This window comes from Chiloscyllium plagiosum, unplaced genomic scaffold, assembly GCF_037043375.1.
Source record: "Chiloscyllium plagiosum isolate Xiang-an unplaced genomic scaffold, Cpla_swu_hap1 HiC_scaffold_25, whole genome shotgun sequence".
NCBI lineage: Eukaryota > Metazoa > Chordata > Chondrichthyes > Orectolobiformes > Hemiscylliidae > Chiloscyllium > Chiloscyllium plagiosum.
Genome location: NW_028270163.1, coordinates 24,518,933 through 24,544,613, shown reverse-complemented (window position 1 = coordinate 24,544,613; position 25,681 = coordinate 24,518,933). Strand labels below are relative to the sequence as shown.

The following is a 25,681-nucleotide window of genomic DNA, read 5'->3' as shown; positions in this document are numbered from 1 at the left end:
TTCTCCCTTGACCCAGATCTGAATTCTTTACTTAATCCAGCAATAGTTCCTAAAACTGAAAACCAAGTTCGAAGAAGGTATTAAGAAAGGAAGAACACATTTTTTTTTGGTAAAAGTTGAAACATCCAGCTATGAGAAACTATAAAATAATCTGCTTTAGGCAAAGTGAGCAATGTTCCCCAAGAATCCTTTCTCCCTCCTTTCCCAAACACAACCATCTTGTTCTCCCCTTCCAAACCCCAGTTCTCCCATACTATTGCTCCAATCTCTCCAAACACAGGTTATCTCCCTCTTACCCTTCCTGTTTTCACAATCACAGCTTCTGTCTCTACAGCAGCAGCAGAGAAAACCTTTGTTTGGAGGAGTTGGACTGGCAGCTTTTGAGAAAAACTGATCATAGAAGTAGCTCCTCAAATTCTGTCTCTGAAGCTTCTTCATTGTGGTTAAATGGAAAAACAGCAATGTCTTCTTCAATGCTTGTGACTTGTTTAACACAGTTGTCAAGGGAGCCATATTCAATGGTACTTAGGATTGAGGCTCAACAAATTCAGGAAAGGGCAACCCTTTCTTCCACAGTGAAGGAATACTGGATGTACTTGCCCACCATCCTTGTTTATTACGAGCAGTGATTAATAGATATATGATATTTTATTTATTCATTCACAGTATGTAGACATATCTGACTAAGCCACAGTTTATTGCCCATCCTAAATGCCTTGAGAAGTGGTGACGATCTGCCTTCTCGAACCAAGCAAGAAGCGAGTTCCAAGGTTACAATGCAGCAACAGTTCCAAGTCAGGATAGTGCTTAGTTAGGAGGCGATGGTGTTACCGTGCACTTACTGCTCTTATCCTTCTAAATAGTAGAGTTTACAGGTTTGGCAGGTGCTGTTGAAATTGTATTGCTACAGTGCATGTTGTAGATGGTACACACTGCTGCCAATGTGTGTCAATAATGGAGGGAGTGAACCTTCCAGATGGTGGATAGGATGCCAATATAGCTTGCTAGTTTGTCCTGGATGGTATCAAGTTTTTTAAATATTGTTGGAGCTGTACCCATCCAGCAAAGTGGAGAGTATTCTATCACATTTCTGACCTGTGCCTTGTGAACAGATTTTTTGGAAGTCGGGAAATGAATTACTCATTAGAATATTCTGAGCTTCTAACATGCTCTTGTCGCCACGACATTTATATCACTAGTCAAATTCAGTTTCTGGTCAGTGGTAGCACCCACAACATTGATAGAGAATTCAGTAATGGGTGGTGCTACTGAATGTCAAAAGTAGTTTGCTTATTGGAGTTGGTCATTACCTGGCACTCGTAGCATGAACATTACTTGCCACGTATCAGTTCAAGCCTGAATGTTGTTCATGTCTCGCTGCATGCGAATATAGATCATTTTAATTTTTGAAGAGCTGTGAATGACACTAACTATTGTGGAATCATTAGCAAATATGCCCACTTTAGCACTGTGGACCTTATGACCAGCTGACCACCAGACAACTGAGTTTTCTCCAACCACTGAAGTACAGCTCCAGAGAGAGTGGTTCTGATCAGAGTCTGAACTCAATACACCCAAACTCACTGCATATGGGATTATGAGGTAGAAACTCACTCTCTGTTCTCATTGAGTAGGTGATGCAGGTTGAATGTCACAGTCCCAGCAGAATCCTCTTGAATGATGGGGTTCCAGCGATTTCCCGGGAAATGGACATGTGGTAGGTGCTTGGCTAGTTTTGGTAAATACCAGTTATAGGTCATCATCTGCAGGAGAAATTGCGTTACATTCTTTAATGAGATTCCTCCAGTTGTGAAGCAGCTTTGGTAATAAACTGGAAAAGACCAATCACTATCTTTGGCCTCCTTGTTCCAATAAAGACAAACCTTGCTGATTCTTGCATTCAGTTCTCCAGTAAATTTTACTGATACAATGAGAATAGGTCTGATTAATATCAAACTTTCACCCAAAGAGAAACAAATCACCTTGGGGTAAGAGTTCAGAGTCATTCCAACTCTCTCCAGCCACCCTCCCCCTACCCTGGCCCTCCCGTCATTCTTCTTCGAGGCTGGATTATTGATCATCCAACCCAAACAAGGGCAGGCCACAGGGATTCATGTGATTGAGGGGACAGGCAAATCAACACATCCACAATTTTGCTAAAAATACTTTTGTTCGCTATCTGGCTGTTAAATCAAGAGCTTGAACAATTTACATGTAGTTATTGTTGCACTGCATGGTGGCAAGGAATGGAGACAGCTTGCAGCTTAGATAGATTGTGCCCTCACTCTGAACCCAGAGGAATAACATGCAAATGGTCAGCACAGGCAGTGTGTCACTGCTTAGACAATTCATTTGAATAGTCTATCTTGCTCACAAATCTCAAATTAAAGCTGAATCTCAAAATATAATAGCTTCCTCAAGAGACTTGAAGATATGGTTTGAGAACATTTTTGAAACTTTTAATGTGATGTTCCTACTGCCAGTTTGAGAGGACCAATCTAAATTGTCTTGCTCAAACCCCTGGTCACTCCATTCCTACTACCGATCTCCATCAGACCTCTCTTCCCACTCTGTAAGCCCAACTGATTCACGACAAGTACTGACTATTTTATGTTCAGTTGCATAAATCCATTCAAGGAGAAGTGAGATGAGCAGATGAGCAGATGAGGGCGAAATGGAATAGTGTGTCATGGTGGTAATTTAGATGAAATGAGATGGAAGAAGGCATGAGTGCAGCATAAACATCAGCATGAAATGTTTGTGCCAAATAGTCTGTTTCTGTGCCATACATTTCATATTACCTCCTGATCCACTAGGCTAACATCAGGTCTTTGTCCCTCACAATAATGGAGATATCGCAGGGAATTTCCTGGAAGATCTCCTCGAACCAGAATTGTTGCATTTGGAGGCAGGCTGCCCAACAGATTTCTGGCAAACGTATCCACAACTCCATTATTACTTTGGTCACAGATCCTGAAAAATAATTAGTTCATGTTTCAGAACAGAGCTTCCAAAGAAAATTCTCTCGATCACCTCAAGTCTCGCATTCAACCTTCGATCTAACTACAAAGAACTTTCCAAACGTTCAAAGATCAGAAGCTAGATGTGAACAGTCAGGAAGCTGGCACATGTTTACTTATCAACAATATAACATAAAAGGAATTTTTTTAAAATCAGCGGAGTAATATATTTTAAGTTACAAATAATCATGTGGTAACACAGAACTGGAATACTGCTGTAAATGGCATTTTGTAAAAGCATTTCATCTGTCATTCATCAGGGCTATTCACACCAAATACCAGTGTAAAGAGAAAACAACATTTATAGTATGTGGGAGGAGAATGCTGACAGGTGAGCAAGTGGACTCAGATCTCTAAGCACATTATATAAAATACAAAAATGAACAAAATATTGCTTTCACAATTAACTTCACCCACCTATTCACGTCTTATTCATCGTAGCCAAGATTTTAACCCTTGCTACAGATGTACATTCTTATTTCTTTCATATTTCATAATTCATAAAATCATAAATTTTCTAAATCCCAATGCCTCTGTAGAACGTGATCTAGGCAGCTCCTAAAATGTGAGCATTTTCAAAATACCAGAACATAAAATTGTAAACTGGTTTATTTGATATGAAATACATGAATACAATCACTACCGTATAGCCTAAGATTCTCCCTGACCTTCATTCATTCTTCCAAGTTTCAAGTATAGCCCCAATCTCAAAATCGCTAGTCCCTGTAACTCTCGCCAAGCTTCTTATAGCATTTCCTCCTCTAAGTCATTTTTCTTCTGCATGAACCTCCTCACATCTCTTCTTTTCCTTCTCTAATAATCCTCAGGCTTTTAAAACCAAATTCAAACTGGTCATAACTATCCTGGATTTTTACCATCCTCTCTTGCACACATCTGCTGTCCTGCCTCATTATTTCACCATTCCAGTTCCTCAAGAAAAAAAAATAAGGAGGAGAAACAACCTTGCAGTTACATTTACTGTTTGGGTCTTCCGGTCGCCCCAATACATCACAATTAATGTACATTGTCACTGGTTTTATATGAAAATCTGGTAGGAAAATTACACACAGCAATTTCCTACAAATAACAATGAAGTAACAACCATATCATCTGTTCAGCTGGCATTAGATATGATATAAACCAGACACGAATGCAGCATCTTCATATTGGCTACAAGATCCTTGCTTGGACATTTATTTTCTGAAAGGCCACAACAGGCAGACAGGGGTTGGGGGGGGGGGGTCAGTTTAACATAGCAACCAAAATAGGGCACATCCAACATTTTGGAGTATTTTATTCTCTGGCCTGTCAGAGTGGACTTGTAACTACAACCTCTAGTGCAGAATTCTACGATGGAGCCAAGATAACATGGATTATCACCATCTGTAGGCAGATGATTTGAAAATTATTGCTCACCTGTAATTCAGATGGATTTGAAAAGCAATGAGGCTGATGACAAAGAGCCACTCTGCCCAGCACCACAGTGCCTTATTACCAATTATTCTCCGTAATACTGAGGAAACTGAAGCTAGACCACAGCCTGCCAGGACACACACCACCAAATTACTTTGTAACCAGAACCTTTCAACCTGCAGAAATAAAAACAACAGAAATGAAAGTAAATGATATCTCAATTTTTATTGTCAATTTATACTACTGGTACAATGTTGAACTTAGTTTAACTTGTGCAGTTGTCCAGTGAAAGAAGGAATAGATCTGTTGTCATGATTCAGATAAGCTGTTTTTGGGGATGTAATTGTGATTAATCTAGAGGCAGAGAGGACTGTTGACAAGACCCAGAACAAACAGTTTACGTTTTGTGACCAACGTTTGTGTTAATACTCCCACACCATGCCAACTCTCTTTATTCTCCATACTTATGACTGTATTGCCCCCTCTCAAATCTGTGCCCATTTTCCTATGATCCCAGTTATAAATCCTTCCAAATACAAAAAGCATTCTACTGAAAAAGTAATTCACAAAACCCCTTCCAATCCTCTCCTGACTCCATCTCTCTGCCTTTGTTTCTCACCTTTTGTCCGATCATCATGTTCCTGTAACCCACCATTGGAAATTATGCTTAATTTAGATCCCCTCCCTCAATCCTTTACATTTCCTTTCCTTTACACCAGTGTTGTTGACAAACGTTTTGATCATTCCTCCCAATATCCCTTTCTTTGTCTTGGTTTCTTTCCTTCGGACATTATTCTTCACAAAAGATACTATATAAATGCAAGTTACCACTGTTGTTGATTAAACACACTGCATGTAGCTGCGTCTGTAGTTTGTGCAGGTGATTAAGAGCTAATTCCAACAACTCAAATGAAATCACAGGCTGCTTACATGTACAGAAGGCATCCTGTGTTGCAGTATCTCTCAAGCAGTTAAATACAGAGTGTTTGTAACATTGTTATTAGAAGCCAGTGAAATCATAGCAGAGAATCAGTCACTTCACAGAGCTTCTAGATTTTGCCTTGTATTCCCAACTTCTTCTCTCTTTCCCTCCAGCAGATGAGGAACCATAATTCTGCTTTCCATATCACTGTTTATCATGATCATTCCACAGGGACGAGAACAGAGAACTTACCACTGACTATTATATTCCTAGCTGGTTAGATGCTACGACCTTAGCTCCATCCCAAAAATTGTTCCTGAACTTCATCAGTATGTACTGTAGTCGGAGCAAGACGTTTCTGGCACACACACTCACTGCATAGCCACAATTAACAAAGGCCATACAGGAGTCACATTGGACTTGAAATGTTAACTGTTTTGCTGTTCACAGATGTTGCCAGATCTGCTGAGGTTCTTGAGCACTTTGTTTTTATAACAGAATGCTTTGCTGTATTGTTTAACTGTGGAAGCTCCATATTTCCTGTGGCAGGTACTCAGAGGAATGCATTCAGCTCTGGCCACTATGTTGCAAAGTAAACACCTGAAGCATCAGGTGACTGAGTGTAATAGTGATCATTTTTAAAATTAATTATTCTGAAGGTTCACTGGATCCAAAACATTAACTCTGCTTTCTCTCCACAGATGCTACTAGACCTGCTGAGATTTTCCAACAATTTCGGTTTTTGTTTGATTTCCAGTAACCACAGTTTTTTTAAAATTGTATTTGCTTGTAGCAGACAGTCGTTAATTGGACGCTCACTCAAATGGTGGCATTTTTGAGTTAAGGGGTGTTCACTTCTATTGTTTAACTCTAAATAAAAGAAAGACTAAAGATTGGATCTAATCCCATTTTTTTCACCAACCAGCCTTCCAGACAATATCAAGAGACATTGAGCAATGAGGGAATACTTTAAAAGCACAGACACTTCAGCCTTGACAGCAGATAATGGCAGGGGTATGAGAACTGAATTAACATAGCCAGAGTAATCAAGGTTAATCGTGAATCAACCGATGTGTGCAGAACAGGGTAATTGAGGTACAAATCAGTAATATTGGAAAATTTTTCTCCGTACAGAGTGACTATCTCCAGTCTGACTATGGGAGTGAAAACAAAGACTCTGATCATTTGAAATACAGTTGGATATAGTGTAGGGAGTTCTACGGAGGGCTGATGGCATTCATCATTTCTGCTAATCTTTCTAATCACGAAGGAAATGTCAGCTTATGTCATCATCAGTCCCTCAGTGGGAAACCCACATGGTGACTTTCATCCCTTCAGTCTGGTCTAGAATTTATATGTCTCAGTGACAAGAGCAGTACTGGAGCTGAAGCGCTTGCCTGTTCCTGCAAGCAAGTCTTTCACACTCTCCTTTCACACACTCTCCTTTCAACTGATTCTTTCCTGGGTTCACAATGCATCTATATTAAGGGCAAAGCTAGCATGCTTAATTAAGATGCCTGCTCATTAGATTGAGAAATTTTTATATCCATTTCAGAAGAACCAAAATGACATATACTGTCTGTGACTTATAGTGTGTAAATCAATCAGAGGTGCAACCCATGAATTCATCACATATTAAACAATGATCATCACGTTGTCAATTCGATCAACTAAAATTATGGGACACTCACCACTCCAACAAAGAGAGGTTTGCTGATGTCCAAGTTTGCTCTCCAGGAGAAGAACAAGGAGTAGGAGCAGAGCATAACAGTGAACAGCCACAACACTGAACGCTGAGAAAAGTTCCTGTAAATATATACCAATCATAATCCTCAACACAAGCACTTCTTGTAAGAACAACCACCACAAATCTACAAATATAACAAACCAGACAAATGGCTAGCTGTCAGATCAAGTCAACATTTCATTGAATGGAAACACACGTGACAAGGACACTATGGATTATGAAGTCCATAAGGGGAAATGAATCAAACTAAGTCCTGCTGCTTCATAGGTGCATGGTCCTGATGATATTTGGATTCCAGTTAGCACATCTTCCCATCTCTTTTCATTACTGTAAAGGAGCCATTGTATCCCTGTAAATCTAACCTACTTTTCAATCACTCCCAGGCCTGCGTGACATGCCATGCAAGCATATGATGTAACACCTACCTTTTTATCTCCTTTCTTCCCATTGTCAAGATCTAGAACAGATCTCCTTTCAGGTGTAACAAGAAATCACTTCTACTTCTTTCAAGTAGATGTACAGTATTCGCAAATCACAGTGATGTCCACCTTACACTGGATACACCAAGCGCAAATTAGGTGACCACTTCATAGACAGCACCTTTCAGTCCACGACAATGACCATGAACTTAAAATCACCGATAATTTTAATTCTCCAGTCCTCCTTGGAGCTCAGCTAGCTCCACTGTTCCAATGACATTCAATGGATGGTACAGAAGCAGCACTTCACTTTTCAATTAGGCACATTGTAAACTTAACGTTGAGTTCAGGTCATGATAACTGCTAACATTTTTTCAGACAGCATCTGTGAGCAATGATTCTGCTTCTCTTATTCAGACCTCTTCTCAACTCTTCTTTCTTCACGTCACATTACCATCACCTTTTTTCTACGTCACAATCCTTCTATTATTTAAGCACTCCTGCCTTGCACATATTAAGCATTTCTCCCCTCCACTACTTGTTTACAGTGGCATCTGTAATATTTTCCAGTTCTGGCAAAGGTTACTGACCTGAAACATCAACTCTATTTCTCTATTTCTAAATCCAATGTGCCCGGCTGAGTATTTTCTTTTTAGTTCAGATTCTCAACACGTGCAGCAATTTTCTTTTGATATTTAATTTACTGCTAGTTGTTCACAATATGACTCAATGTACAAGATGCGTAGCTATTGAAGTGAGCCTTATATATGTAGAGCTTATGGGCAGGCCAGAGGGCTAAAGTAAGAGTCAAGAATCAATGGTATCAGTGGTGCCAGAAGCACCCTCATGATTTTCCCTTACAGCTGCTTGTGACCCATATTCACTTGTTGGAATAAAAAGAAAGGTATTGATTTCTCACCCACATCAAATGATTTCTCATCCCATCTCACACAGTGGAGGTTATAAATTAAGCTGCAGTTACCATCACCCTGTGAGAGTGGAGCAAGTGTTGCTGAGTACTTCAAATGTACATTCACCGTGTGCGCTGGGAGCTCTAGGTTATACCTTTTAAAGCCCTGTAGTATGATGGCAGTGAGTGCCAAGATTGCTCCAATTGTTGAAAGTTCATTCTTCATTTGTGCCATCTGAAAACTATGGTGAACAGAAAGATCCAAAAATTAGCTCCGCAAAAGATTAATTTATTAAGATTCCTTCTCTGCTTCTCCTCAGTTGTTCTGTTCAGTAAATCAATACACAACCTGCCCTTTCAATCAGTTCCTTGAATTCATATAACTCTTTTCATTTAAAGTTTATCTTCTGGCAATAAGTATTCTTCCTGCACAATGTTAGTGTCCCTATCTGTAAGCCAAGAGGCCCACTTTCAAGATCTACTTGCTTCAGAGGTAATAACAACATCTCTGAAAAGGTTCATGAGAAAATACCAATACTCTGGCAATCATCAACTGAATGCACTGCAAAGTTCTTCAATCAGAACAAAAAATACCTGCTACCAGGATAGAATGTGTTTTGGAGAGAATTAAAAAGATCTGTACACCAATGGGTGATGTTCCTGATTCAATCCCTCTTTCCAGGTGTATGTATTTTAAACAAGGGTGGGGATTGGGTGGGAAAGGAAAATATTTTTGATTTTGTAGCACTTGGAATTATTTTAAATACATATTGAATTTACGGAGCTATTAGAGTCCAGGCATTGATAATACTTGCTGGAGGTTTTCACACAAATAGTTATAATGAAGAACAGAAATACATAATGGTTTCTAATGTGAACAGCATGATTCACCCAGGAACCAATACGGTGACTGGGGAGGCACTAAAATAAAACAAAGTAAATGCAGATGCTGAAGATCTGAAACAAAAACAGAAATTGCTGGAGAAATTCAGCAGGTCTGGCAGCATCCGAATTTGTCCTGAAGAAGGGCCACTGGCCTCGAAATGTTAACTCTGCTTTCTCTCCTCAGACGTTGCTGGTCCTGCTCAGCTTCTCCTGCAATTTCTGTTTCCCCAAGCAAACTGCACCACACCTTTTGTTGAAGGCACTTTCTACAATCAGCTGTTGCTCACCTCAATACCTGCAGCAGCCCAGAACCAGACTCAGATTTAGCCTAGAAATAAACAAAGTCCTTTCAGGAAACATTTTTAATTTTTCTGAACAAACAAAGCATTAAAAACAATTTGGTCTTCGGAGATTCTGAGAACGGAGGAAGACTGGTTACCCTGTCCAATCCCTTGCTCTCAATTGGTATCATTACCCTGTCCAATCCCCTATTTCCCTAGTGGGTGCCATCACCCTGACAATAGTATAAGGCAAAGATGTTTTGGAGAACAAGCAAGGTAAATGAACTAGTGGCTCGAGTATTAGAGAGATTGCAGGATGAGTCAGGGATGGAAAGGTTAAGTGTTGAAGTGAGCAACTGAGCAAGAGAGCAGCAGGCAGTGAGGAGAGGAACAGTGCTTTTATTTCACGGAAGAATGAATCAGAGTTGGTGTTGGTGTTGGTGTTCTGCTTTGCAAAGTTATCAGGTACGGGGATGAGGAAGTGGTAACTATAGGGAGGACTGAAAATCAATGACAGCTCCTCATCAGAGTAATATACACAAATACTGAAAAGGAAGGTTTACTTGTACAGGGTTTTTTGGACACTTCTTTACTTCTTAAATTTCTGACACTGGATAAATGCTCACAAACCTCTGTCATTTTCTCCAAGTTTCAAAGCTCAACAGCCTATCTCCTAAAGCTCAGCATGAAACTCGACATTTTAGACTTTACCAAATTGAATGTGCCATACTCCTCCCGCAGCAGGTGAGTGGTGAAGCCTCTCAAAGTGGTCTGGTCTCCCCAGCTCCAACGTGCTCGATTGAGGTAAGACGAGATGGGCAGATAAAGATAAGGCAGCAGACCAGCTCCAAAACACAGGCCTAACCTTGGTATGGCCCTCACAGACATCTCCTGCACATTCAAGATACAACAAAGCACAATGGTATATTTGTGATTCAGTCACAGAGTCAGAACAAAGATACTGCACAGAACCGACATGGGAAAGCAGTATCCAAATGGCCTGGACAGAGAAATGAAAACAAATGCATATTGGAGAAGAATGGGGGAAAGAGAAAGTCTGAAAAAGTCAAAAGAAGAGAAAGGTTAAGCGGAAGGGAGTTATCAGGAGAGAAGTTAAAAAGAGGGTTGTGTAGGACAAGGTTAGAGAGAAAGATAGCGGGGGAGAGATTAAAAGAGTAAAAGACAGGAGATATGAAAATTAGGGGGGGGGGGGAAGAGAGAGACTGCAGGAGTGTGGGGGAACAGAAGAATGAAATGACACTTGTGGGAAGGAAATAGAGTGGAAAAGATCAATGTCTTCAGAGAGAAGGTGAAAATGAATGACAGTTGGCAAACATGAGAAGCTGAAACTTGGTTGACATTTTACCTTCTCTCTTTGTAGTCTAAACAACACCCAGGGCACGATGCACATCACATAGAGAACAATGGTATGCTGGTTACACAGACTCAGGCCACAAGTGAATGCTCCCAACAGAGAAAGCTACAATTTGAAACAACACATTATTAGACTGAGTGTAGAGCTTTCCACGTGAGCTAGAAATATTAACAGAAAGGCAGGCAACCTCCTGTCTGGTATTTAACCCCAACCACCAATCCAAAACACTGTTACATGTGCCATGGGATTGTCAGAGGCCAGTCATGGGTTGAAACTGGGCACATCAACAAGAGATTTTACAGGACTCTGCGCTGTGCTATCATCATCAGGTTGAGCTCTACTGAAACAGATCTGGCCCGTGTGAGAGAGCCTTAAAGACAGAAGCAGGCTTCAGATTTTGTCTGGTTGGGCTACCAGTGCCCAAATTTACCCCACACTGTTGTTGATTTTGCTTGGTCATCTTCCTTATTTTCCCTCAAGGCCATCACTTATCACACTGGTGTTCACTGACATATACTGATTCCTGGTCAAATGGCACCTTAATCTAAAAGCCTTGTTTTCAAATCCTTCAACAGCTCATCCCTTCCCATCTCTGTACTATCCTCCAAAATCAAAATCCTCAAAATACTTATGTCCACCTAATTGTGCTTGTTTCTTCATCTGATTTTAATTCCTTCTCTGTCAGATGACTTGGCTTTAAGTTCTGGAATTCTTGCAGTACACCTCCTCCCTCTCTACTTCACTCTCCTCCTTTAGGACAGTCCTTAATTAGCAGGCTGCCTTTAATTCCTTTTGTAACAGTTTATCCTTGTCCCTTTCATCTCCGGAAACAGTTCATTCTAGAGAGAGTTATTGCTGATTATTTCAATCGCCCAATCGTTAGTAAAGTTTTGGAGTTTACACCATCGCAGGCTAAACCTTTGGTCAAAGCAGCACGGTGGCTCAGTGGGTCGGTATTGTGCCGAAGGGCCTGTTTCCATACTGTAGAGAATCAAATCTAAAGTAAAGATCTTAAATCATCTTATGTGGTTTACTGTTTTGTAATACCTTTGCAAAGAGCCTTGAGATATTTTATTAAGTTCATCTTTTTCAGGTACCAAGTTTTGCAACATTGGCGATCACTGCTGTCCAACCTTCACGGTCTTTACTAACTGCTGATCTCAGTCCCCTTCTCCCTCTCCAGAGCTGAGGAAGAATTATGCCTGAAATGTTGACTCTCTTGCTCCTCAGATGTTGCTTGTCCTGCTGTGCCTTTTCCAGCACCACGCTTTATCAACAGATGCTCTAGAATGAAATGTCACATCTATTTGGGGTGGAGGGTTTCAGGATATCTGGCCAGGCTACAGACAGACACACAATCTTTCTTCAGTCACATACCACGCTTAAAGCAATCTGTTGGTGGAGATCTTTCAGTATAAAATGACACCTTACGTGCCTGCGATGGTGTAAACTCCAAAACTTTACTAACTATTGAGCGCTTGAAATAATCAGCAATAACTCTCTCTAGAATGAACTGTTTCCGGAGATGAAAGGGACAAGGATAAACTGTTAGAAAAGAAATTAAAGGCAGCCTGCTAATTAACCATCCCTGAGAAGGAGGAATCAAAGCAACAAACTCCTGAGAAAGAGGAGACAGTTAACATTAAGTGTAAGGAAGAATAGGGAAACTACTCCTGATAAGAAGGCAAGTCACAGAGTTCTTGGCTCCAGAAGTGTAGTCCATGATGGGGATGAACAGGTCGAAAGGATTACCATTGATGCCACATCAGAAACTTCACAAGAAAGAATTCAACTGCAGGATTCCTCAGTACCAGAAAACAACACAGAACAAGGATTGAACCCTGAACATATCCAGAAACAGAATGTGTTGGTCGGAATTGTTGCTAAATTCTACCATTAAATGGGTAATAGCTAAGTTCAGTTGTGAGATTCAAGTTGCTTCCTTGAGAGGTCTTATTGTGGTTGCTACATGCAATAAAGTTTAAGTAACTATCTCAACATTTGATTGTCTGAGAGATTTCCTAATAATTAGGCAAATTAAAAAGGTAGCTTGTTGTAATTTATACAGAACATGTTCTTTTAATTCTTACCTCCAAACTGAGGAAGGTATTTCAGGTCCAACTGTATGAGGAGAGACTATTGCTGACCAACCTACGCTCCTCTGGAGTTCCGTAACTAACAAGGACAATGAGATGTGTGGTTGCTCAACACTCAATGAAGACGTTCACTGTTATAGACCAACAGACAGAGCTCAGAAATACTCTGAATCAATGACACTTATATGCAATGGATTTCCTAACGATCAATGAGCAGGTCCGCAATTGGTCAATGAACTAGGTATGCAAACACTGTCCCTTTTCTGAATGATTTGGAGATGCCAGTGTTGGACTGGGGTGTACAAAGTAACAAATCACTCAACACCAGGTTATAGTCCAACAGGTTTAATTGGAAGCACTAGCTTTTGGAGTGCCGCTGCAAAAGCTAGTGTTTCCAATTAAACCTGTTGGACTATAACCTGGTGTTGTGTGATTTGTAACCTTTTATGAATGAATGCATGAGCAATGATATTGGGACTAAGGACAGGATGATGATATTTGAATCATTTTTTGTCAAAAGACTTAATAAATTAATACAACTGTTCATTTGCCAAACCCATTGCTAGGCTGCAGCCACTCCTGATCTACTTCACAATAAACAATACTTCAGTGTTTGTGATTCGAAGCCTGTCTCAGCCAATCCCCTGTGAAACACTGTTTGCTGTTTATGGGGAAAGCAAGCAACAGAATATACCTTTGACCTTTCCTGTGCCGTTGCTGCTGTACTGAATCGAACCGTCAGGACCATGAGAAGGCTAACAAAAAAATTGTTCAAGGTGAAAACCTCAGCTGCAACGGACCACTGCCATGCCAGCCGGGAAAAGCAAAAGAGGCCAGCAGCAAGAATTCCTCCAGAGTATGAATTTGACAACCTGAAACATATCAAATGAGATGTCAGAAACATGGGAACAAGAAAAGGCTATTCAGCCCATCCATCCTGAATAGATGATGGCTGATTGATGGCTCAACTCCATTTATTTCCTACTGTGACATTTCCATGACAAAATCTCTATTTTTAATGACTTTAACTAAAACTAATGAAAAGAAAATCAGCTGTCATTTACTAATCGATCACACAGCCATCAGTGCAATTTGAAATAATTCAATTATGCTAAAAACCATGCACACCCATCACCCAACCCCCATTCACTATAATGGATAATTGCCCAGTTTCACTAACACTGACACCCGACCTAACCCTCTGGATGATGCCCGTATAATTAAAGGCATCTGATCAACATGGGCAACCTCTGCTGGTTGACTGGTGAGTTATCAGGGTGTGGGGAGAAATGGGGAAAAGGGTGTTGAATGAGAGAGGGCAAGAAATGTTTGAAGCCTGGCAACAGCCTAAGTAACAGTTAGATCTTCAGCAAAAAACATTAAGTTGAAAGGACACAGAAAGATAGGTTCTGACCTAATGCAACTCTCACACTTTTAAAATGTCTTCATTCTTGTAATTCACAAAACACTAAACCTTTTTTCTCAATTTCTCTCAAAGCGATAGCTAATCCCTGATTTAGCCATTCTTTGAGGCTCTATCCGTAATGTTGAAACCCCATTTAGAGAGGTGAATGGATTCCATTTCTCTTCCCCTCCTCTAATAGTCACAAAAAAGTTGAAATATAAAAAGGGGAGGTGATACTGCCATTATAACTCAGCATCAGAAACAATCCAGTTAGACCTCTCAATTAAGAAATGAATAACTAGTTTATTAACACAAGGTCTGTCATCCTTCTCAAAATATAACACGTAAACAGACAACATCCAAGCCTGAGATTGGTGTCTTAAAAGTACTCTGGTGGAATAACAGTTCAATTCATGAAAATGAATTGTTCACAGATTTCACAAATATTTGTCTGTCACCAATGCCATTTTACAAATATGCTGATAACACTGGGGTCTTCCTGGATCAATTACAGCTGGCTGTGTATATCTAGAATTTTCAGTTTCTAATTGAGATATTCAGCATCCAGAATATTTTGCATCTGCATATATTAATTATGTTGATGGAAACCAAGAGCAGCAGAACAATAGTGAAAGATTCAGTGAGTGGATAAAACTTTGACAGATGTTCAATGACCAAAGAAAAAGACAGGTCATCTAGTCTGATCCAAAAAAAGGTGAATCAACTTTCTATCAAGGAGGAAAGATGGAACAGTGCAGGAGCAGAATGATTTTGGAATTTGAGTACAAAAAAAAATTCATAAGGTTGTACTCAGGCACAAAACATAATTTCTGAATTGAATGTTAGCACTTACCTGAAGGAGACTGGAATAATGCAGGAGTTGCATAGAGCTCAAATATAATATGTCTGAAGTAGTGCATTTTAGTATTGAGTATCCCAACTCAGGAAAGTCATACTGGCCTTGTGTTTATATAATAGCTTCAACATAGCAGCTTATCCACCTCCCAGGAGTGATTGAACAAACAATACATCAGTGTCAAAGGATTTCAATCATGAGGACAGATATTTTGATTGGAGTTATATTTCCTTAATTGAGATGCTTATAGTTACATTAAGTTTATTGCATTAAGATTGCAATCGAGAACAAGACAACGACTAGGAAACATTGCTTCCATTAAGATTGGTGGAAATCTGGAACTTTACCCCAATAAGTGTGCATTGCATCTGGAGTCACTAAATAATTTCAAATCAAGATTGACAGCTGTGTATTGGCTAAGCAAATCAAGGACTATGAAACCAAGGTTGGTGGACAGAATTAAGATATTGATCAGTTACAATTTAATGGAATGGAGGAATAAGTCAGAGGAGCTGAATGACCTCCAAGTGTCAGATAACCTGACTGAAATTCTGATAGGAGTGCCTGTCGAGATAGAATAGGATCCTCTCTTGGACTCACCTACCAGCCGCCTCAAAGAGTAGTGGGGCTGTGGCTGCTCCCAGCAAAGCATTCAAAACATTGACTCTGAAAACAGGGGAGCCCAGTGGAAGAATGGTCATTGCCAGCCTGGCGAGGATAGTGAATAATGGGTATCCAGGAGGATGTGCCACCTGAAAAACAAGAGGCCAATGACCACCCAAATCATCCAAAACATAACATGTCCAAAACCATACCTGATCAAGCAACAGCAGCCTGTACCCACCCTTATAGGACGACCATTCTGGTCAAATGCACCGAGAGAGGAGACAGTCTTTCGTGGGATACAATTTACCACAGTACCAAACCCTCACCAGGTCAGCATGGAAAAAAAAACAACCTAGACTTCTCCACTTAATGCTCACTTAACCCACATCTACTATTGCCATTTCTTACAACTTCCATATCCCAAGATCTTGACCAATAATAAGGTCAATCACTTCCTTCTGCCTTGTCCACTTAGTTTTTCTTTCTTTCCCAAACCCAAAATGCTCAACATAGATTCCTAGGAAAAAGCTCCCTGAGCTGTGTTCCAAATTTCCAGTGCCCTGATTTCTGGGTTACACACTGAATAGTCAGTCAGCTCATCCACTGCGTTGTATCTCTTGCAAGCCTCACTGTCTTGCTGGTCCACTTATTTTCATTCCCTCAAGTCAGAGGACTTCAAACTCAGCACATGTAGCACAACTTGTCAGATCATCTGGCATGGAAGAGGTGAAAGACTTGGAATGGTAGCAGCAGTCAAGAGGGAAATAGAAGCTAGGTTGAGACCATGCCTCTTACATTGCTGCCAGTACATCAACCTCTTAGCCTGTCACCAGGCACCAGTTACCTGCTCCTACCATTTTTCAGTTTTGTTTTTACTTTATCGACTTGACTTCCATGAGATCCACCTAATGATCCCTGGATTTCCGAGGTCCCTCATTAAACTCAGTGTTCACCTGTTTCATGCACCAGCCACTCTGCATTTAACTCATAGTAAAATACCATCTCTGTCATCAGCTCACTCTTCACTCTTTCATTCTCTTATAGCCCTTCACCTCTAAACTGCTTTCCTTCAAACAGCTCACCCCAACTTTCCCGCTTCCATCCCATGTCTTCAACCCTTCTTGAGCTCTTGGTGCTCCTTCCTATCCATCACTCCCTGAACCACCCACCCAAGGGGCAGTATCTCTTTCCTCCTTGTCACATCTCTCATTGTCCAACATGGGCCACCTCTCAGTTTTACTTCCAATCCAAAACAGAGATAAAAGTCACCATTAACAGGATTCTCTGACTCTACACCAGGAATTGGGGAAATCTCACATCTTTATGCTTGCTTGCTAATAGCATGCTGGCCTTCATAACAAGAGGGATTGAGTATAGAAGCAAAGAGGTTCTTCTGCAGCTGTACAGGGCCCTGGGGAGACCGCACCTGGAATATTGTGTGCAGTTCTGGTCTCCAAATTTGAGGAAATACATTCTGGCTATTGAGGGAGTGCAGCATAGGTTCACGATGTCAATTCCTGGAATGGCAGGACTATCTTATGTTGAAAGATTGGAGCGACTGGGCTTGTACACCCTTGAGTTTAGAAGACTGAGAGGGGATCTGATTGAGACGTATAAGATTATTAAAGTATTGGACACTCTGGAGGCAGGAAACATGTTTCTGCTGAAGGGTGAGTCCCGAACCAGAGGACACAGCTTAAAAATACGGGGTAGACCATTTAAGACAGAGATGAGGAGAAACTTCTTCACCCAGAGAATGGTGGGTGTGTGGAATGCTCTGCCCCAGAAGGCAGTGGAGGCCCAGTCTCTGGATTCGTTTAAGAAAGAATTGGGTAGAGCTCTCAAGGATTGTGGAATCAAGGGTTATGGAGATAAGGCAGGAACAAGATACTGATTGAGGATGATCAGCCATGATCATAATGAATAGTGGTGCAGGCTCGAAGGGCAGAATGGCCTACTCCTGCACCTATTGTCTAATCCCATTCTTTCCCCCCCAAAACCCTGCCGTTTGTTCAAACTGACTCTTGAAACCATAATCCCATGAGTTATGTCCCTCACCCCCCCCGGGAAGGGGATCTGGGTAAAGGAATAAAACGCCCAACTTCAGCTTTTCACATTGTACCAGGGTCTCTCAATCACCGGCATCAACAGAGAAGCTGCAGGAACTCACTCACCCCCAGTTCGCAGGCAGCAGTCACCAGCTCTCCTGTGGGAACAACAGCAACATCACAGTGACTGAGAGGAGCAACACAAAAACAACAACACCCAATTTCTCACAAACTCTTTCCCTCCCCCTCCCCCCGGGCTCAGCACTCACCAGAGTCACCCCCGGGCACCGTGCGCTGTACTGTCCGCAGATAGACAGCAGATACACCACCGAGAAGGAGCAACGGGCCGAAGCCCGACCCCGGGCCGCCGCCGTTTCCAGGGAAACCCATGGAAACCAGGGACCCGCAGCACTTCCGTGAACACAGCACTATGGGCAGTATTAGGCCGACAAAAAAACCTTAAAGGGGAGGGTATTAAAGAGCCCTCAGCATTTCCAGTGGCAGACACAATAAATAGCAGCTTGGCAATTAGCCAGAAAATTTAACAGTTACAGTGAGGATGACACTACTGCCCCTAATTCTGAGAAGGATTAAAAACATCAATATCACAGCCAAGCTAAAGAAAGTTTCGAGTGAACTAAATAGTAGGAATTGGCTGTTGTCACTGATTCTCACCCATAGGTGTCAATAGCTAGGCAAGATTTCACTTCTCCCTGCACACCAAGGAATATAAAGATTGTGGGAGAGAGAGAAAGGCAACCATAATGATCCTGATGCAGGCTTCAATTAACAAATAGCAGGGGAGCAGCATGGTGGCTCAGTGGTTAGCACTGCTGCCTCATAGCACCAGGGACCTGGGTTCGATTCCTGCCTCAGGCAACTGTCTGTGTGGTGTTTGCACATTCTTCCCATGTCTGCATGGATTTTCTCTGGTTTCCTCTCACAGTCTGAAGATGTCCAGGTCAGGTGAATTGGCTGTGCCAAATTGTCCGTAGTGTTCAGGGGAATGGGTCTGGGTGGGTTACTCTTTGGAGGGTGGGTGTGGACTTGTTGGGCCAAAGGGCCTGTTTCCACACTGTAGAGAATCTAATTTAATCCCAGACCTGGATTTTAACATTTGGACCAAGCTCAGATGCAGACCCCTGAGGCAGTGCCCACGCCCCAATGTATTCATTTGCTGAAGGTCAGTAACATGATCCTGACATGTGGACAACAGTTGACGAGCAGCTCTCTTAAATAGTCTCATCCTGAGGTTTCCTGCATATAGGTGTATTTAGAGCTGGAAATGTGTTGCTGGAAAAGCGCAGCAGGTCAGGCAGCATCCAGGGAACAGGAGAATCGACGTTTCAGGCATAAGCCCTTCTTCAGGAATGGGGAAAGTTTGTCCAGCAGGCTAAGATAAAAGGTAGGGAGGAGGGACTTGGGGGAGGGGCGTTGGAAATGTGATAGGTGGAAAGAGGTCAAGGTGAGGGTGATAGATCAGACTGGGGTGGGGGCGGAGAGGTCGGGAAGAAGATCTCAGGTTAGGAAGGCGGTGCTGAATTTGATGGATTTGACTGAGACAGGGTGGGGGGAGGGGAATGAGGAAACTGGTGAAATCCGAGTTCATCCCTAGTGGTTGGAGGGTTCCTAGCCGGAAGATGAGGCGTTCTTCCTCCAACCGTCGTTTTGTTGTGGTCTGACGATGGAGGAGTCCAAAGACCTGCATATCCTTGGTGGAGTGGGAGGGGGAATTGAAATGTTGAGCTACAGGGTGGTTGGGTTGGTTGGTCCGGGTGTCCCAGAGGTGTTCTCTGAAACGCTCCGCAAGTAGCCGGCCTGTCTCCCCAATATAGAGGAGGCCACATCGGGTGCAGAGGATGCAATAGATGATATGTGTGGAGGTGCAGGTGAATCTGTGGCGGATATGGAAGTTTCCTTTGGGGCCTTGGAGGGAGGTGAGGGGGGAGGTGTGGGCGCAAATCTTGCACCTCCTGTGGTTGCAGGGGAAGGTGCCGGGGGTGGAGGTTGGGTTGGTGGGGGGTGTGGATCTGACGAGGGAGTCACGGAGGGAGTGGTCTTTACGGAATGCTGATAGGGGAGGGGAGGGAAATATATCCTTGGTGGTGGGGTCCGTTTGGAGGTAGCGGAAATGACGGCGGATGATGCGCTGTACATGGAGATTTGTGGGGTGGTAGGTGAGGACCAGTGGGGTTCTGTCCTGGTGGCGGTTGGAGGGGCGGGGTTCAAGGGCGGAGGAGCGGGAAGTGGAAGAGATGCGGTGGAGGGCATCGTCGACCACGTCGGGGGGGGAAATTGCGGTCCTTGAAGAAGGAGGCCATCTGGGTTGTGCATTTTTGGAACTGGTCCTCCTGGGAGCAGATGCGGCGGAGTCGAAGGAATTGGGAGAATGGGATGGTGTTTTTACAGGGGGCAGGATGGGAGGAGGTGTAGTCCAGTTAGCTGTGGGAGTCGGTCGGTTTGTAGTCGATGTCCGTGTTGATTCGGTCGCCTGAGATGGAAATAGAAAGGTCGAGGAAGGGGAGGGAGGAATCTGAGACTGTCCAGGTGAATTTGAGGTCGGGGTGGAAGGTGTTGGTGAAGTGGATGAACTGTTCAACTTCCTCGTGGGAGCACGAGGCGGCGCCGATACAGTCATCGATGTAGCGGAGGAAAAGGTGGGGGGTGGGGCCAGTGTAGTTGCGGAAGATGGATTGTTCCACATATCCTACGAAGAGGCAGGCATAGCTGGGGCCCATGCGGGTGCCCATGGCTACTCCTTTCGTTTGGAGGAAGTGGGAGGATTGGAAGGAGAAGTTGTTCAGGGTGAGGACCAGTTCAGTCAGTCGAAGGAGGGTGTCAGTGGAAGGGTACTGGTCGGTACGGCGGGAAAGAAAGAAGCGGAGGGCTTTGAGTCCTTCGTGATGGGGGATGGAGGTGTACAGGGACTGGATGTCCATGGTGAAAATAAGGCGTTGGGTCCATGGTGAAAATAAGGCGTTGGGGCCTTATCTTCCGCAACTACACTGGCCCCACCCCCCACCTTTTCCTCCGCTACATCGATGACTGTATCGGCGCCGCCTCGTGCTCCCACGAGGAAGTTGAACAGCCCCAAAGGAAACTTCCATATCCGCCACAGATTCACCTGCACCTCCACACATATCATCTATTGCATCCTCTGCACCCGATGTGGCCTCCTCTATATTGGGGAGACAGGCCGGCTACTTGCGGAGCGTTTCAGAGAACACCTCTGGAACACCCGGACCAACCAACCCAACCACCCTGTAGCTCAACATTTCAATTCCCCCTCCCACTCCACCAAGGATATGCAGGTCTTTGGACTCCTCCATCGTCAGACCACAACAAAACAACGGTTGGAGGAAGAACGCCTTATCTTCCGGCTAGGAACCCTCCAACCACTAGGGATGAACTCGGATTTCACCAGTTTCCTCATTTCCCCTCCCCCCACCCTGTCTCAGTCAAATCCATCAAATTCAGCACTGCCTTCCTAACCTGAGATCTTCTTCCCGACCTCTCCGCCCCCACCCCAGTCTGACCTATCACCCTCACCTTGACCTCTTTCCACCTATCAACATTTCCAACGCCCCTCCCCCAAGTCCCTCCTCCCTACCTTTTATCTTAGCCTGCTGGACAAACTTTCCCCATTTCTGAAGAAGGGCTTATGCCCGAAACGTCGATTCTCCTGTTCCCTGGATGCTGCCTGACCTGCTGCGCTTTTCCAGCAACACATTTCCAGCTCTGATCTCCAGCATCTGCAGACCTCACTTTCTCCTTATAGGTGTATTTAGCCAATTTAATTCACTCTATGTGATACCAAGAAACAGTTGTATGCACTAAATGCAACAAAGGCAATGGGTTCTAACAATATCCCAGAAGTAGTGCCCAAGACCTATTCTTCAGAACTAAGCATGCATCTTGACAAGGTGCTCCATTACAGCTGCTACACTGGCAATTGTGTCACTGTGGAAAGTTGTTCAAAGATATCTGTCCAAAAGATGCAAAAGAAATAAAAATGATTAATTATCAGCTCATCTCAGAGAAGGCATGAAAAGTATCTTTGTGCTGTCAAGTGGCAATCCAACTTGCTGACCAATGTTCACTTTAGATTCTGCCAGGGCCACTTAGCTCCAGATCTAATTACAGCCTAGGCCCAATGGATCAAAGCCTAATTATAGTGGTGAGGTGAGTGACTGCTGTCCACATTAAGGTAGCATTTGACCATGCCAAGGAGAATTACGAAATATCATCAGAGGTTGGAGTCATATTAAGCACAAAGGAGGAAGGTTGTGACTGTCGGAGGTCAATTGTCTCACCACTCCACTGCAGGACGTCACAGGAGGAGTTTTTCAGGATCGTAATTTTCAATGGCCTTCCTTCCATCCTATGGTCAGAAGTGGAGAGGTTCTCTAATGATTGCACAATGTTCTGCACGACTCACGATTCCTCAAATACTGAAATAGTCTGTGCCCATTTGGCAATAAGATGTAGACAACATTCAAGCTTGTGCAGTTGAGTAGGAAGGAACATTCATGCCACACAGGGATTTCAGTAAATAATGATTTCCAACAAGAATCTAATTGTCTCCACAGACGTTCAATGACATTACTGTCACTGAATCCACCATCATCAACATCTTGGTTTTAACCATTGACCAGAAACTGAACTGTGAGAAAATGAGGACTGCAGATGCTGGAGTACCAGAGTTGAAAAATGTGGTGCTGGAAAAAAACAGCAGGCCAGGCAGCATCCGAGGAGCAGGAGAATCGACGTTTCGGGCATAAGCCCTTCTTCAGGAATGAGGAGAAAGTGAGGACTGCAGATGTTGGCGAGCAGAGCTTAAAAATGTGTTGCTGGAAAAGCACAGCAGGTCAGGCAGCATCAAAGGAACAGGAGAATCGACGTAGAAGAGTTTATGCCCGAAATGTCGATTCTCCTGTTCCTTTGATGCTGCTTGACCTGCTGCGCTTTTCCAGCAACACATTTTTAAGTTTCTTCAGGAATGAGGTTGGTATGCCAAGCGGGCTGAGATAAAAGGTAGGGGGGAGGGAATTTGGGGGAGAGGCGCTGGGAATATCGTATTACCAGCGCCTCTCCCCCAAATTCCCTCCCCCCTACCTTTTATCTCAGCCCGCTTGGCACACCAGCCTCATTCGTGAAGAATGGCTTATGCCCGAAACGTCGATTCTCCTGCTCCTCAGATGCTGCCTGGCCTGCTGTGTTTTTCCAGCACCACATTTTTCAACTCAGAAACTGAACTGTACCAACTACATAAATACTGTGGTAACAAGAGCAGGTCAGAGGCTAGGAATTCTGCAGCAAGTAATTCATGCCCTCACTCCTCAAGGTATGTCCATTATCTATAACACATGAGTCAGGAATATGATGAAATACTCTTCACTTTTCCAGATACATGCATCTCCATCAACACTCAACACCGTCCATGACAAAGTACCCTGCTTGATTGATACCCTATCTACCAATGTAATCATTAATTTCCTTACCACAAAAGTACGCTGGCAGAAGTCTGTACCAGCTATACGATGCACTGCAAAAATCTGTCAAGCCTCCTTTGACAGTCCCTTCCAGACTCATACTCTTGCCACTTGAAAAGAGAAGGGCAGCAAGGAAATGGTAACAGCACTTTCTCCAACATACCGTCCTTACTTGAAACATCCTGCCATTGATTGATTTTCACAGTGTCAAAATTCTGAAAATCTATTCCTAACAGTATTGAGGAAGTATCTACATCATGTGGACTACAGTAGTTCAGGATATGGCATTAGGGCTGACCTACAGAGTATTTTCTTCCTTGAGAAAGACAGGTGCAAAGTATTAATTTAATAACTCAAACTATGCCCCTACTCTATACATAAAATACCCTTTTTGGTCCATATTTAATTGACTCCTCCATTTAGCTCCCTTTTAACTACATAAATGCCAGTCGATGACTTTAAGGTTCCCTTATGTTGGCTGCCAATCTCTTTTCATACTCTCTCTTTGCTTCTCCTATTTGGTTTTTGACCTGTCTGAACCTTGTACATTCAGCCGGTGCTCCATTGTATTATTTAATTTCCATCTGTCACAAACACACTCCTTCATCTCAATCTCTATTTCTGGTATAGAGGCAGCTCTTAATTTGTTAGGTTTTCACCTGCTTGTTCCTGTGTCCGAACTATCTCTTGTATTGAGGTATTACATTAGTTAGTCAATTTTTTCCCTGCCAATCTTTGAATTCAATTTAACTGGGTCAGTTCCAGAGTCGAGGGTGTGGTGCTGGAAAAACACAGCAGGTCAGGCAACATCCGAGGAGCAGGAGAATCCATGTTTCGGGCATAAGCCCTTCATCAGGAATAATCATCCTCACTTTCTCCTGGGTCAGTTCCATTCTTACCCCAGTCCCGGAATGACTTTCCACCAATTAATTATTCTTGTTCTGGATTATCCCTCGCCCTGTTTAGTAAAGAAACTAAACTCGCTGTTTGATGTTTGCTGCCTCGGATAAGCCTGGCGCTGTCCCTTTAAGAGGTGGGTTCAAGGGGAGCTGAGCGGTTGGCCGTTGCACTTTGCGGCTGCGCGTGGTATGAGCGGTGCGGGCCCTTTAAGAGGTTTACCTGGCGGCCACACCTGACGGCCTAGCGCCAGGGGGCTCGCCTTGTGAGCGGGGGAAGCGAGGCAGTCAGTACCACTCCGGAGCTCAGGTAAAACCGGGAGGGTCCGAGAAGATCGGCGCGGCTTGGGTAATCCAACCACACCCTCTCTCTCACCACCGGCGAGGAAACCTGCGGCTGTGAGCCGCTCTGGGCCCGGGGTAGCAGGCTTGCCCTGGGGTTCAATTGCACAGCCATGAGCGGGGACTGAGTCAAGCTTACTACAGGCACGGGAGATGGCGGCTAGTCTGGTTCCCGTTAACCAGGCCAAACGCAATATGCATATTTGTGCTGACCAGACGATCAGTAGTTACTAATTATCTTAATAGTAGGTAATTGCTTGGGTAATGGACAACTACTTGTGTAATGAATTACAAATCAGATTCGCGATCAACTGGATAATAAAACCAGATTAGTATTTTTTTCTTAAATGAACTTGTCCAAAAACGAAGTTGCACACCTAGAGTGGATGAGATTTGAACCTGGGCCCCGACTCATGGGTTTGCACCACATCAGCTCTCCCAGTTTTGTCACAAAGTAGTTGCCAGATTGTTGACATGACTGTAATCCCAAATCTGTGCTTTCGTTTCCCATAAGTCCATGTGTGAATTCCGTCAACAGGTTTCTGCCCTGCCATCATACTGAAAGTGGTTTTATGATTTGTAAACTCCAATGAACATTCGTTGTCCTGTTTTGACCTTGTAGGTTTTTGAAAAGATTACCATAGAATTTTACTCCAACTTGTGTTTATTGAGCTATTAGAGATGTATAATAGTGGGACTGTACTTAATAATTCTGTTTTGAGCTAACAAGTCCCAGCTTGACAGGTGTTTAAAATGGCATTTTTTTCCTGCTTCAAGGTGATTTCTTCTCCACACCACCCCCTCCCAATCATCTAATCTTAGCCCCTTTTTCTTATCTACAAGTTGCCCTTGTAGTGTCTGAAAATGCAGCATTGCTTTTTATGTGTGCTATACCCAGTTGTACTTCACCACTATAACTTTTTTTTCTTGATTTGCTTTAAATTATGATATCAAGTACTGGATACTGC

At 43.1% G+C, this 25,681-nt stretch overlaps 2 protein-coding genes across 10 annotated transcripts in view; one reads left to right on the top strand and one right to left on the bottom strand.

Annotated features, from left to right (window-relative positions):
• tmem260 (transmembrane protein 260) overlaps nt 1-18,643 on the bottom strand; it is a 33,507-nt gene extending 14,864 nt beyond the window's left edge. The window contains exons 1-12 of one of the 5 annotated variants that reach the window (XM_088000516.1): nt 18,253-18,641; nt 18,110-18,141; nt 15,930-16,081; nt 13,763-13,940; nt 10,964-11,077; nt 10,309-10,488; nt 9,604-9,644; nt 8,587-8,673; nt 7,047-7,161; nt 4,437-4,609; nt 2,802-2,973; nt 1,615-1,763 (exon numbers count right to left, since the gene is read on the bottom strand). In XM_088000516.1, coding sequence (XP_087856642.1) covers nt 1,615-1,763; nt 2,802-2,973; nt 4,437-4,609; nt 7,047-7,161; nt 8,587-8,673; nt 9,604-9,644; nt 10,309-10,488; nt 10,964-11,077; nt 13,763-13,940; nt 15,930-16,081; nt 18,110-18,141; nt 18,253-18,373 — 1,514 coding nt within the window. In that variant the 5' untranslated portion in view covers nt 18,374-18,641. Of the gene's footprint in view, nt 1-1,614; nt 1,764-2,801; nt 2,974-4,436; nt 4,610-7,046; nt 7,162-8,586; nt 8,674-9,603; nt 9,645-10,308; nt 10,489-10,963; nt 11,078-13,762; nt 13,941-15,929; nt 16,082-18,109; nt 18,142-18,252 lie in introns of all 5 variants that reach the window. The other 4 variants (XM_043714548.2, XM_088000515.1, XM_043714550.2 and 1 more) reach the window with 4 other exon arrangements.
• Nucleotides 18,644-24,408: 5,765 nt separating this feature from the next.
• Nucleotides 24,409-25,681, top strand: part of llgl2 (LLGL scribble cell polarity complex component 2) — a 106,480-nt gene continuing 105,207 nt past the window's right edge. The window contains exon 1 of one of the 5 annotated variants that reach the window (XM_088000514.1): nt 24,409-24,508. The gene's annotated coding sequence lies outside the window, so the exon portion shown is untranslated. Of the gene's footprint in view, nt 24,509-24,579; nt 24,682-24,866; nt 24,963-25,681 lie in introns of those variants that run through there. The other 4 variants (XM_043714553.2, XM_043714552.2, XM_088000512.1 and 1 more) reach the window with 4 other exon arrangements.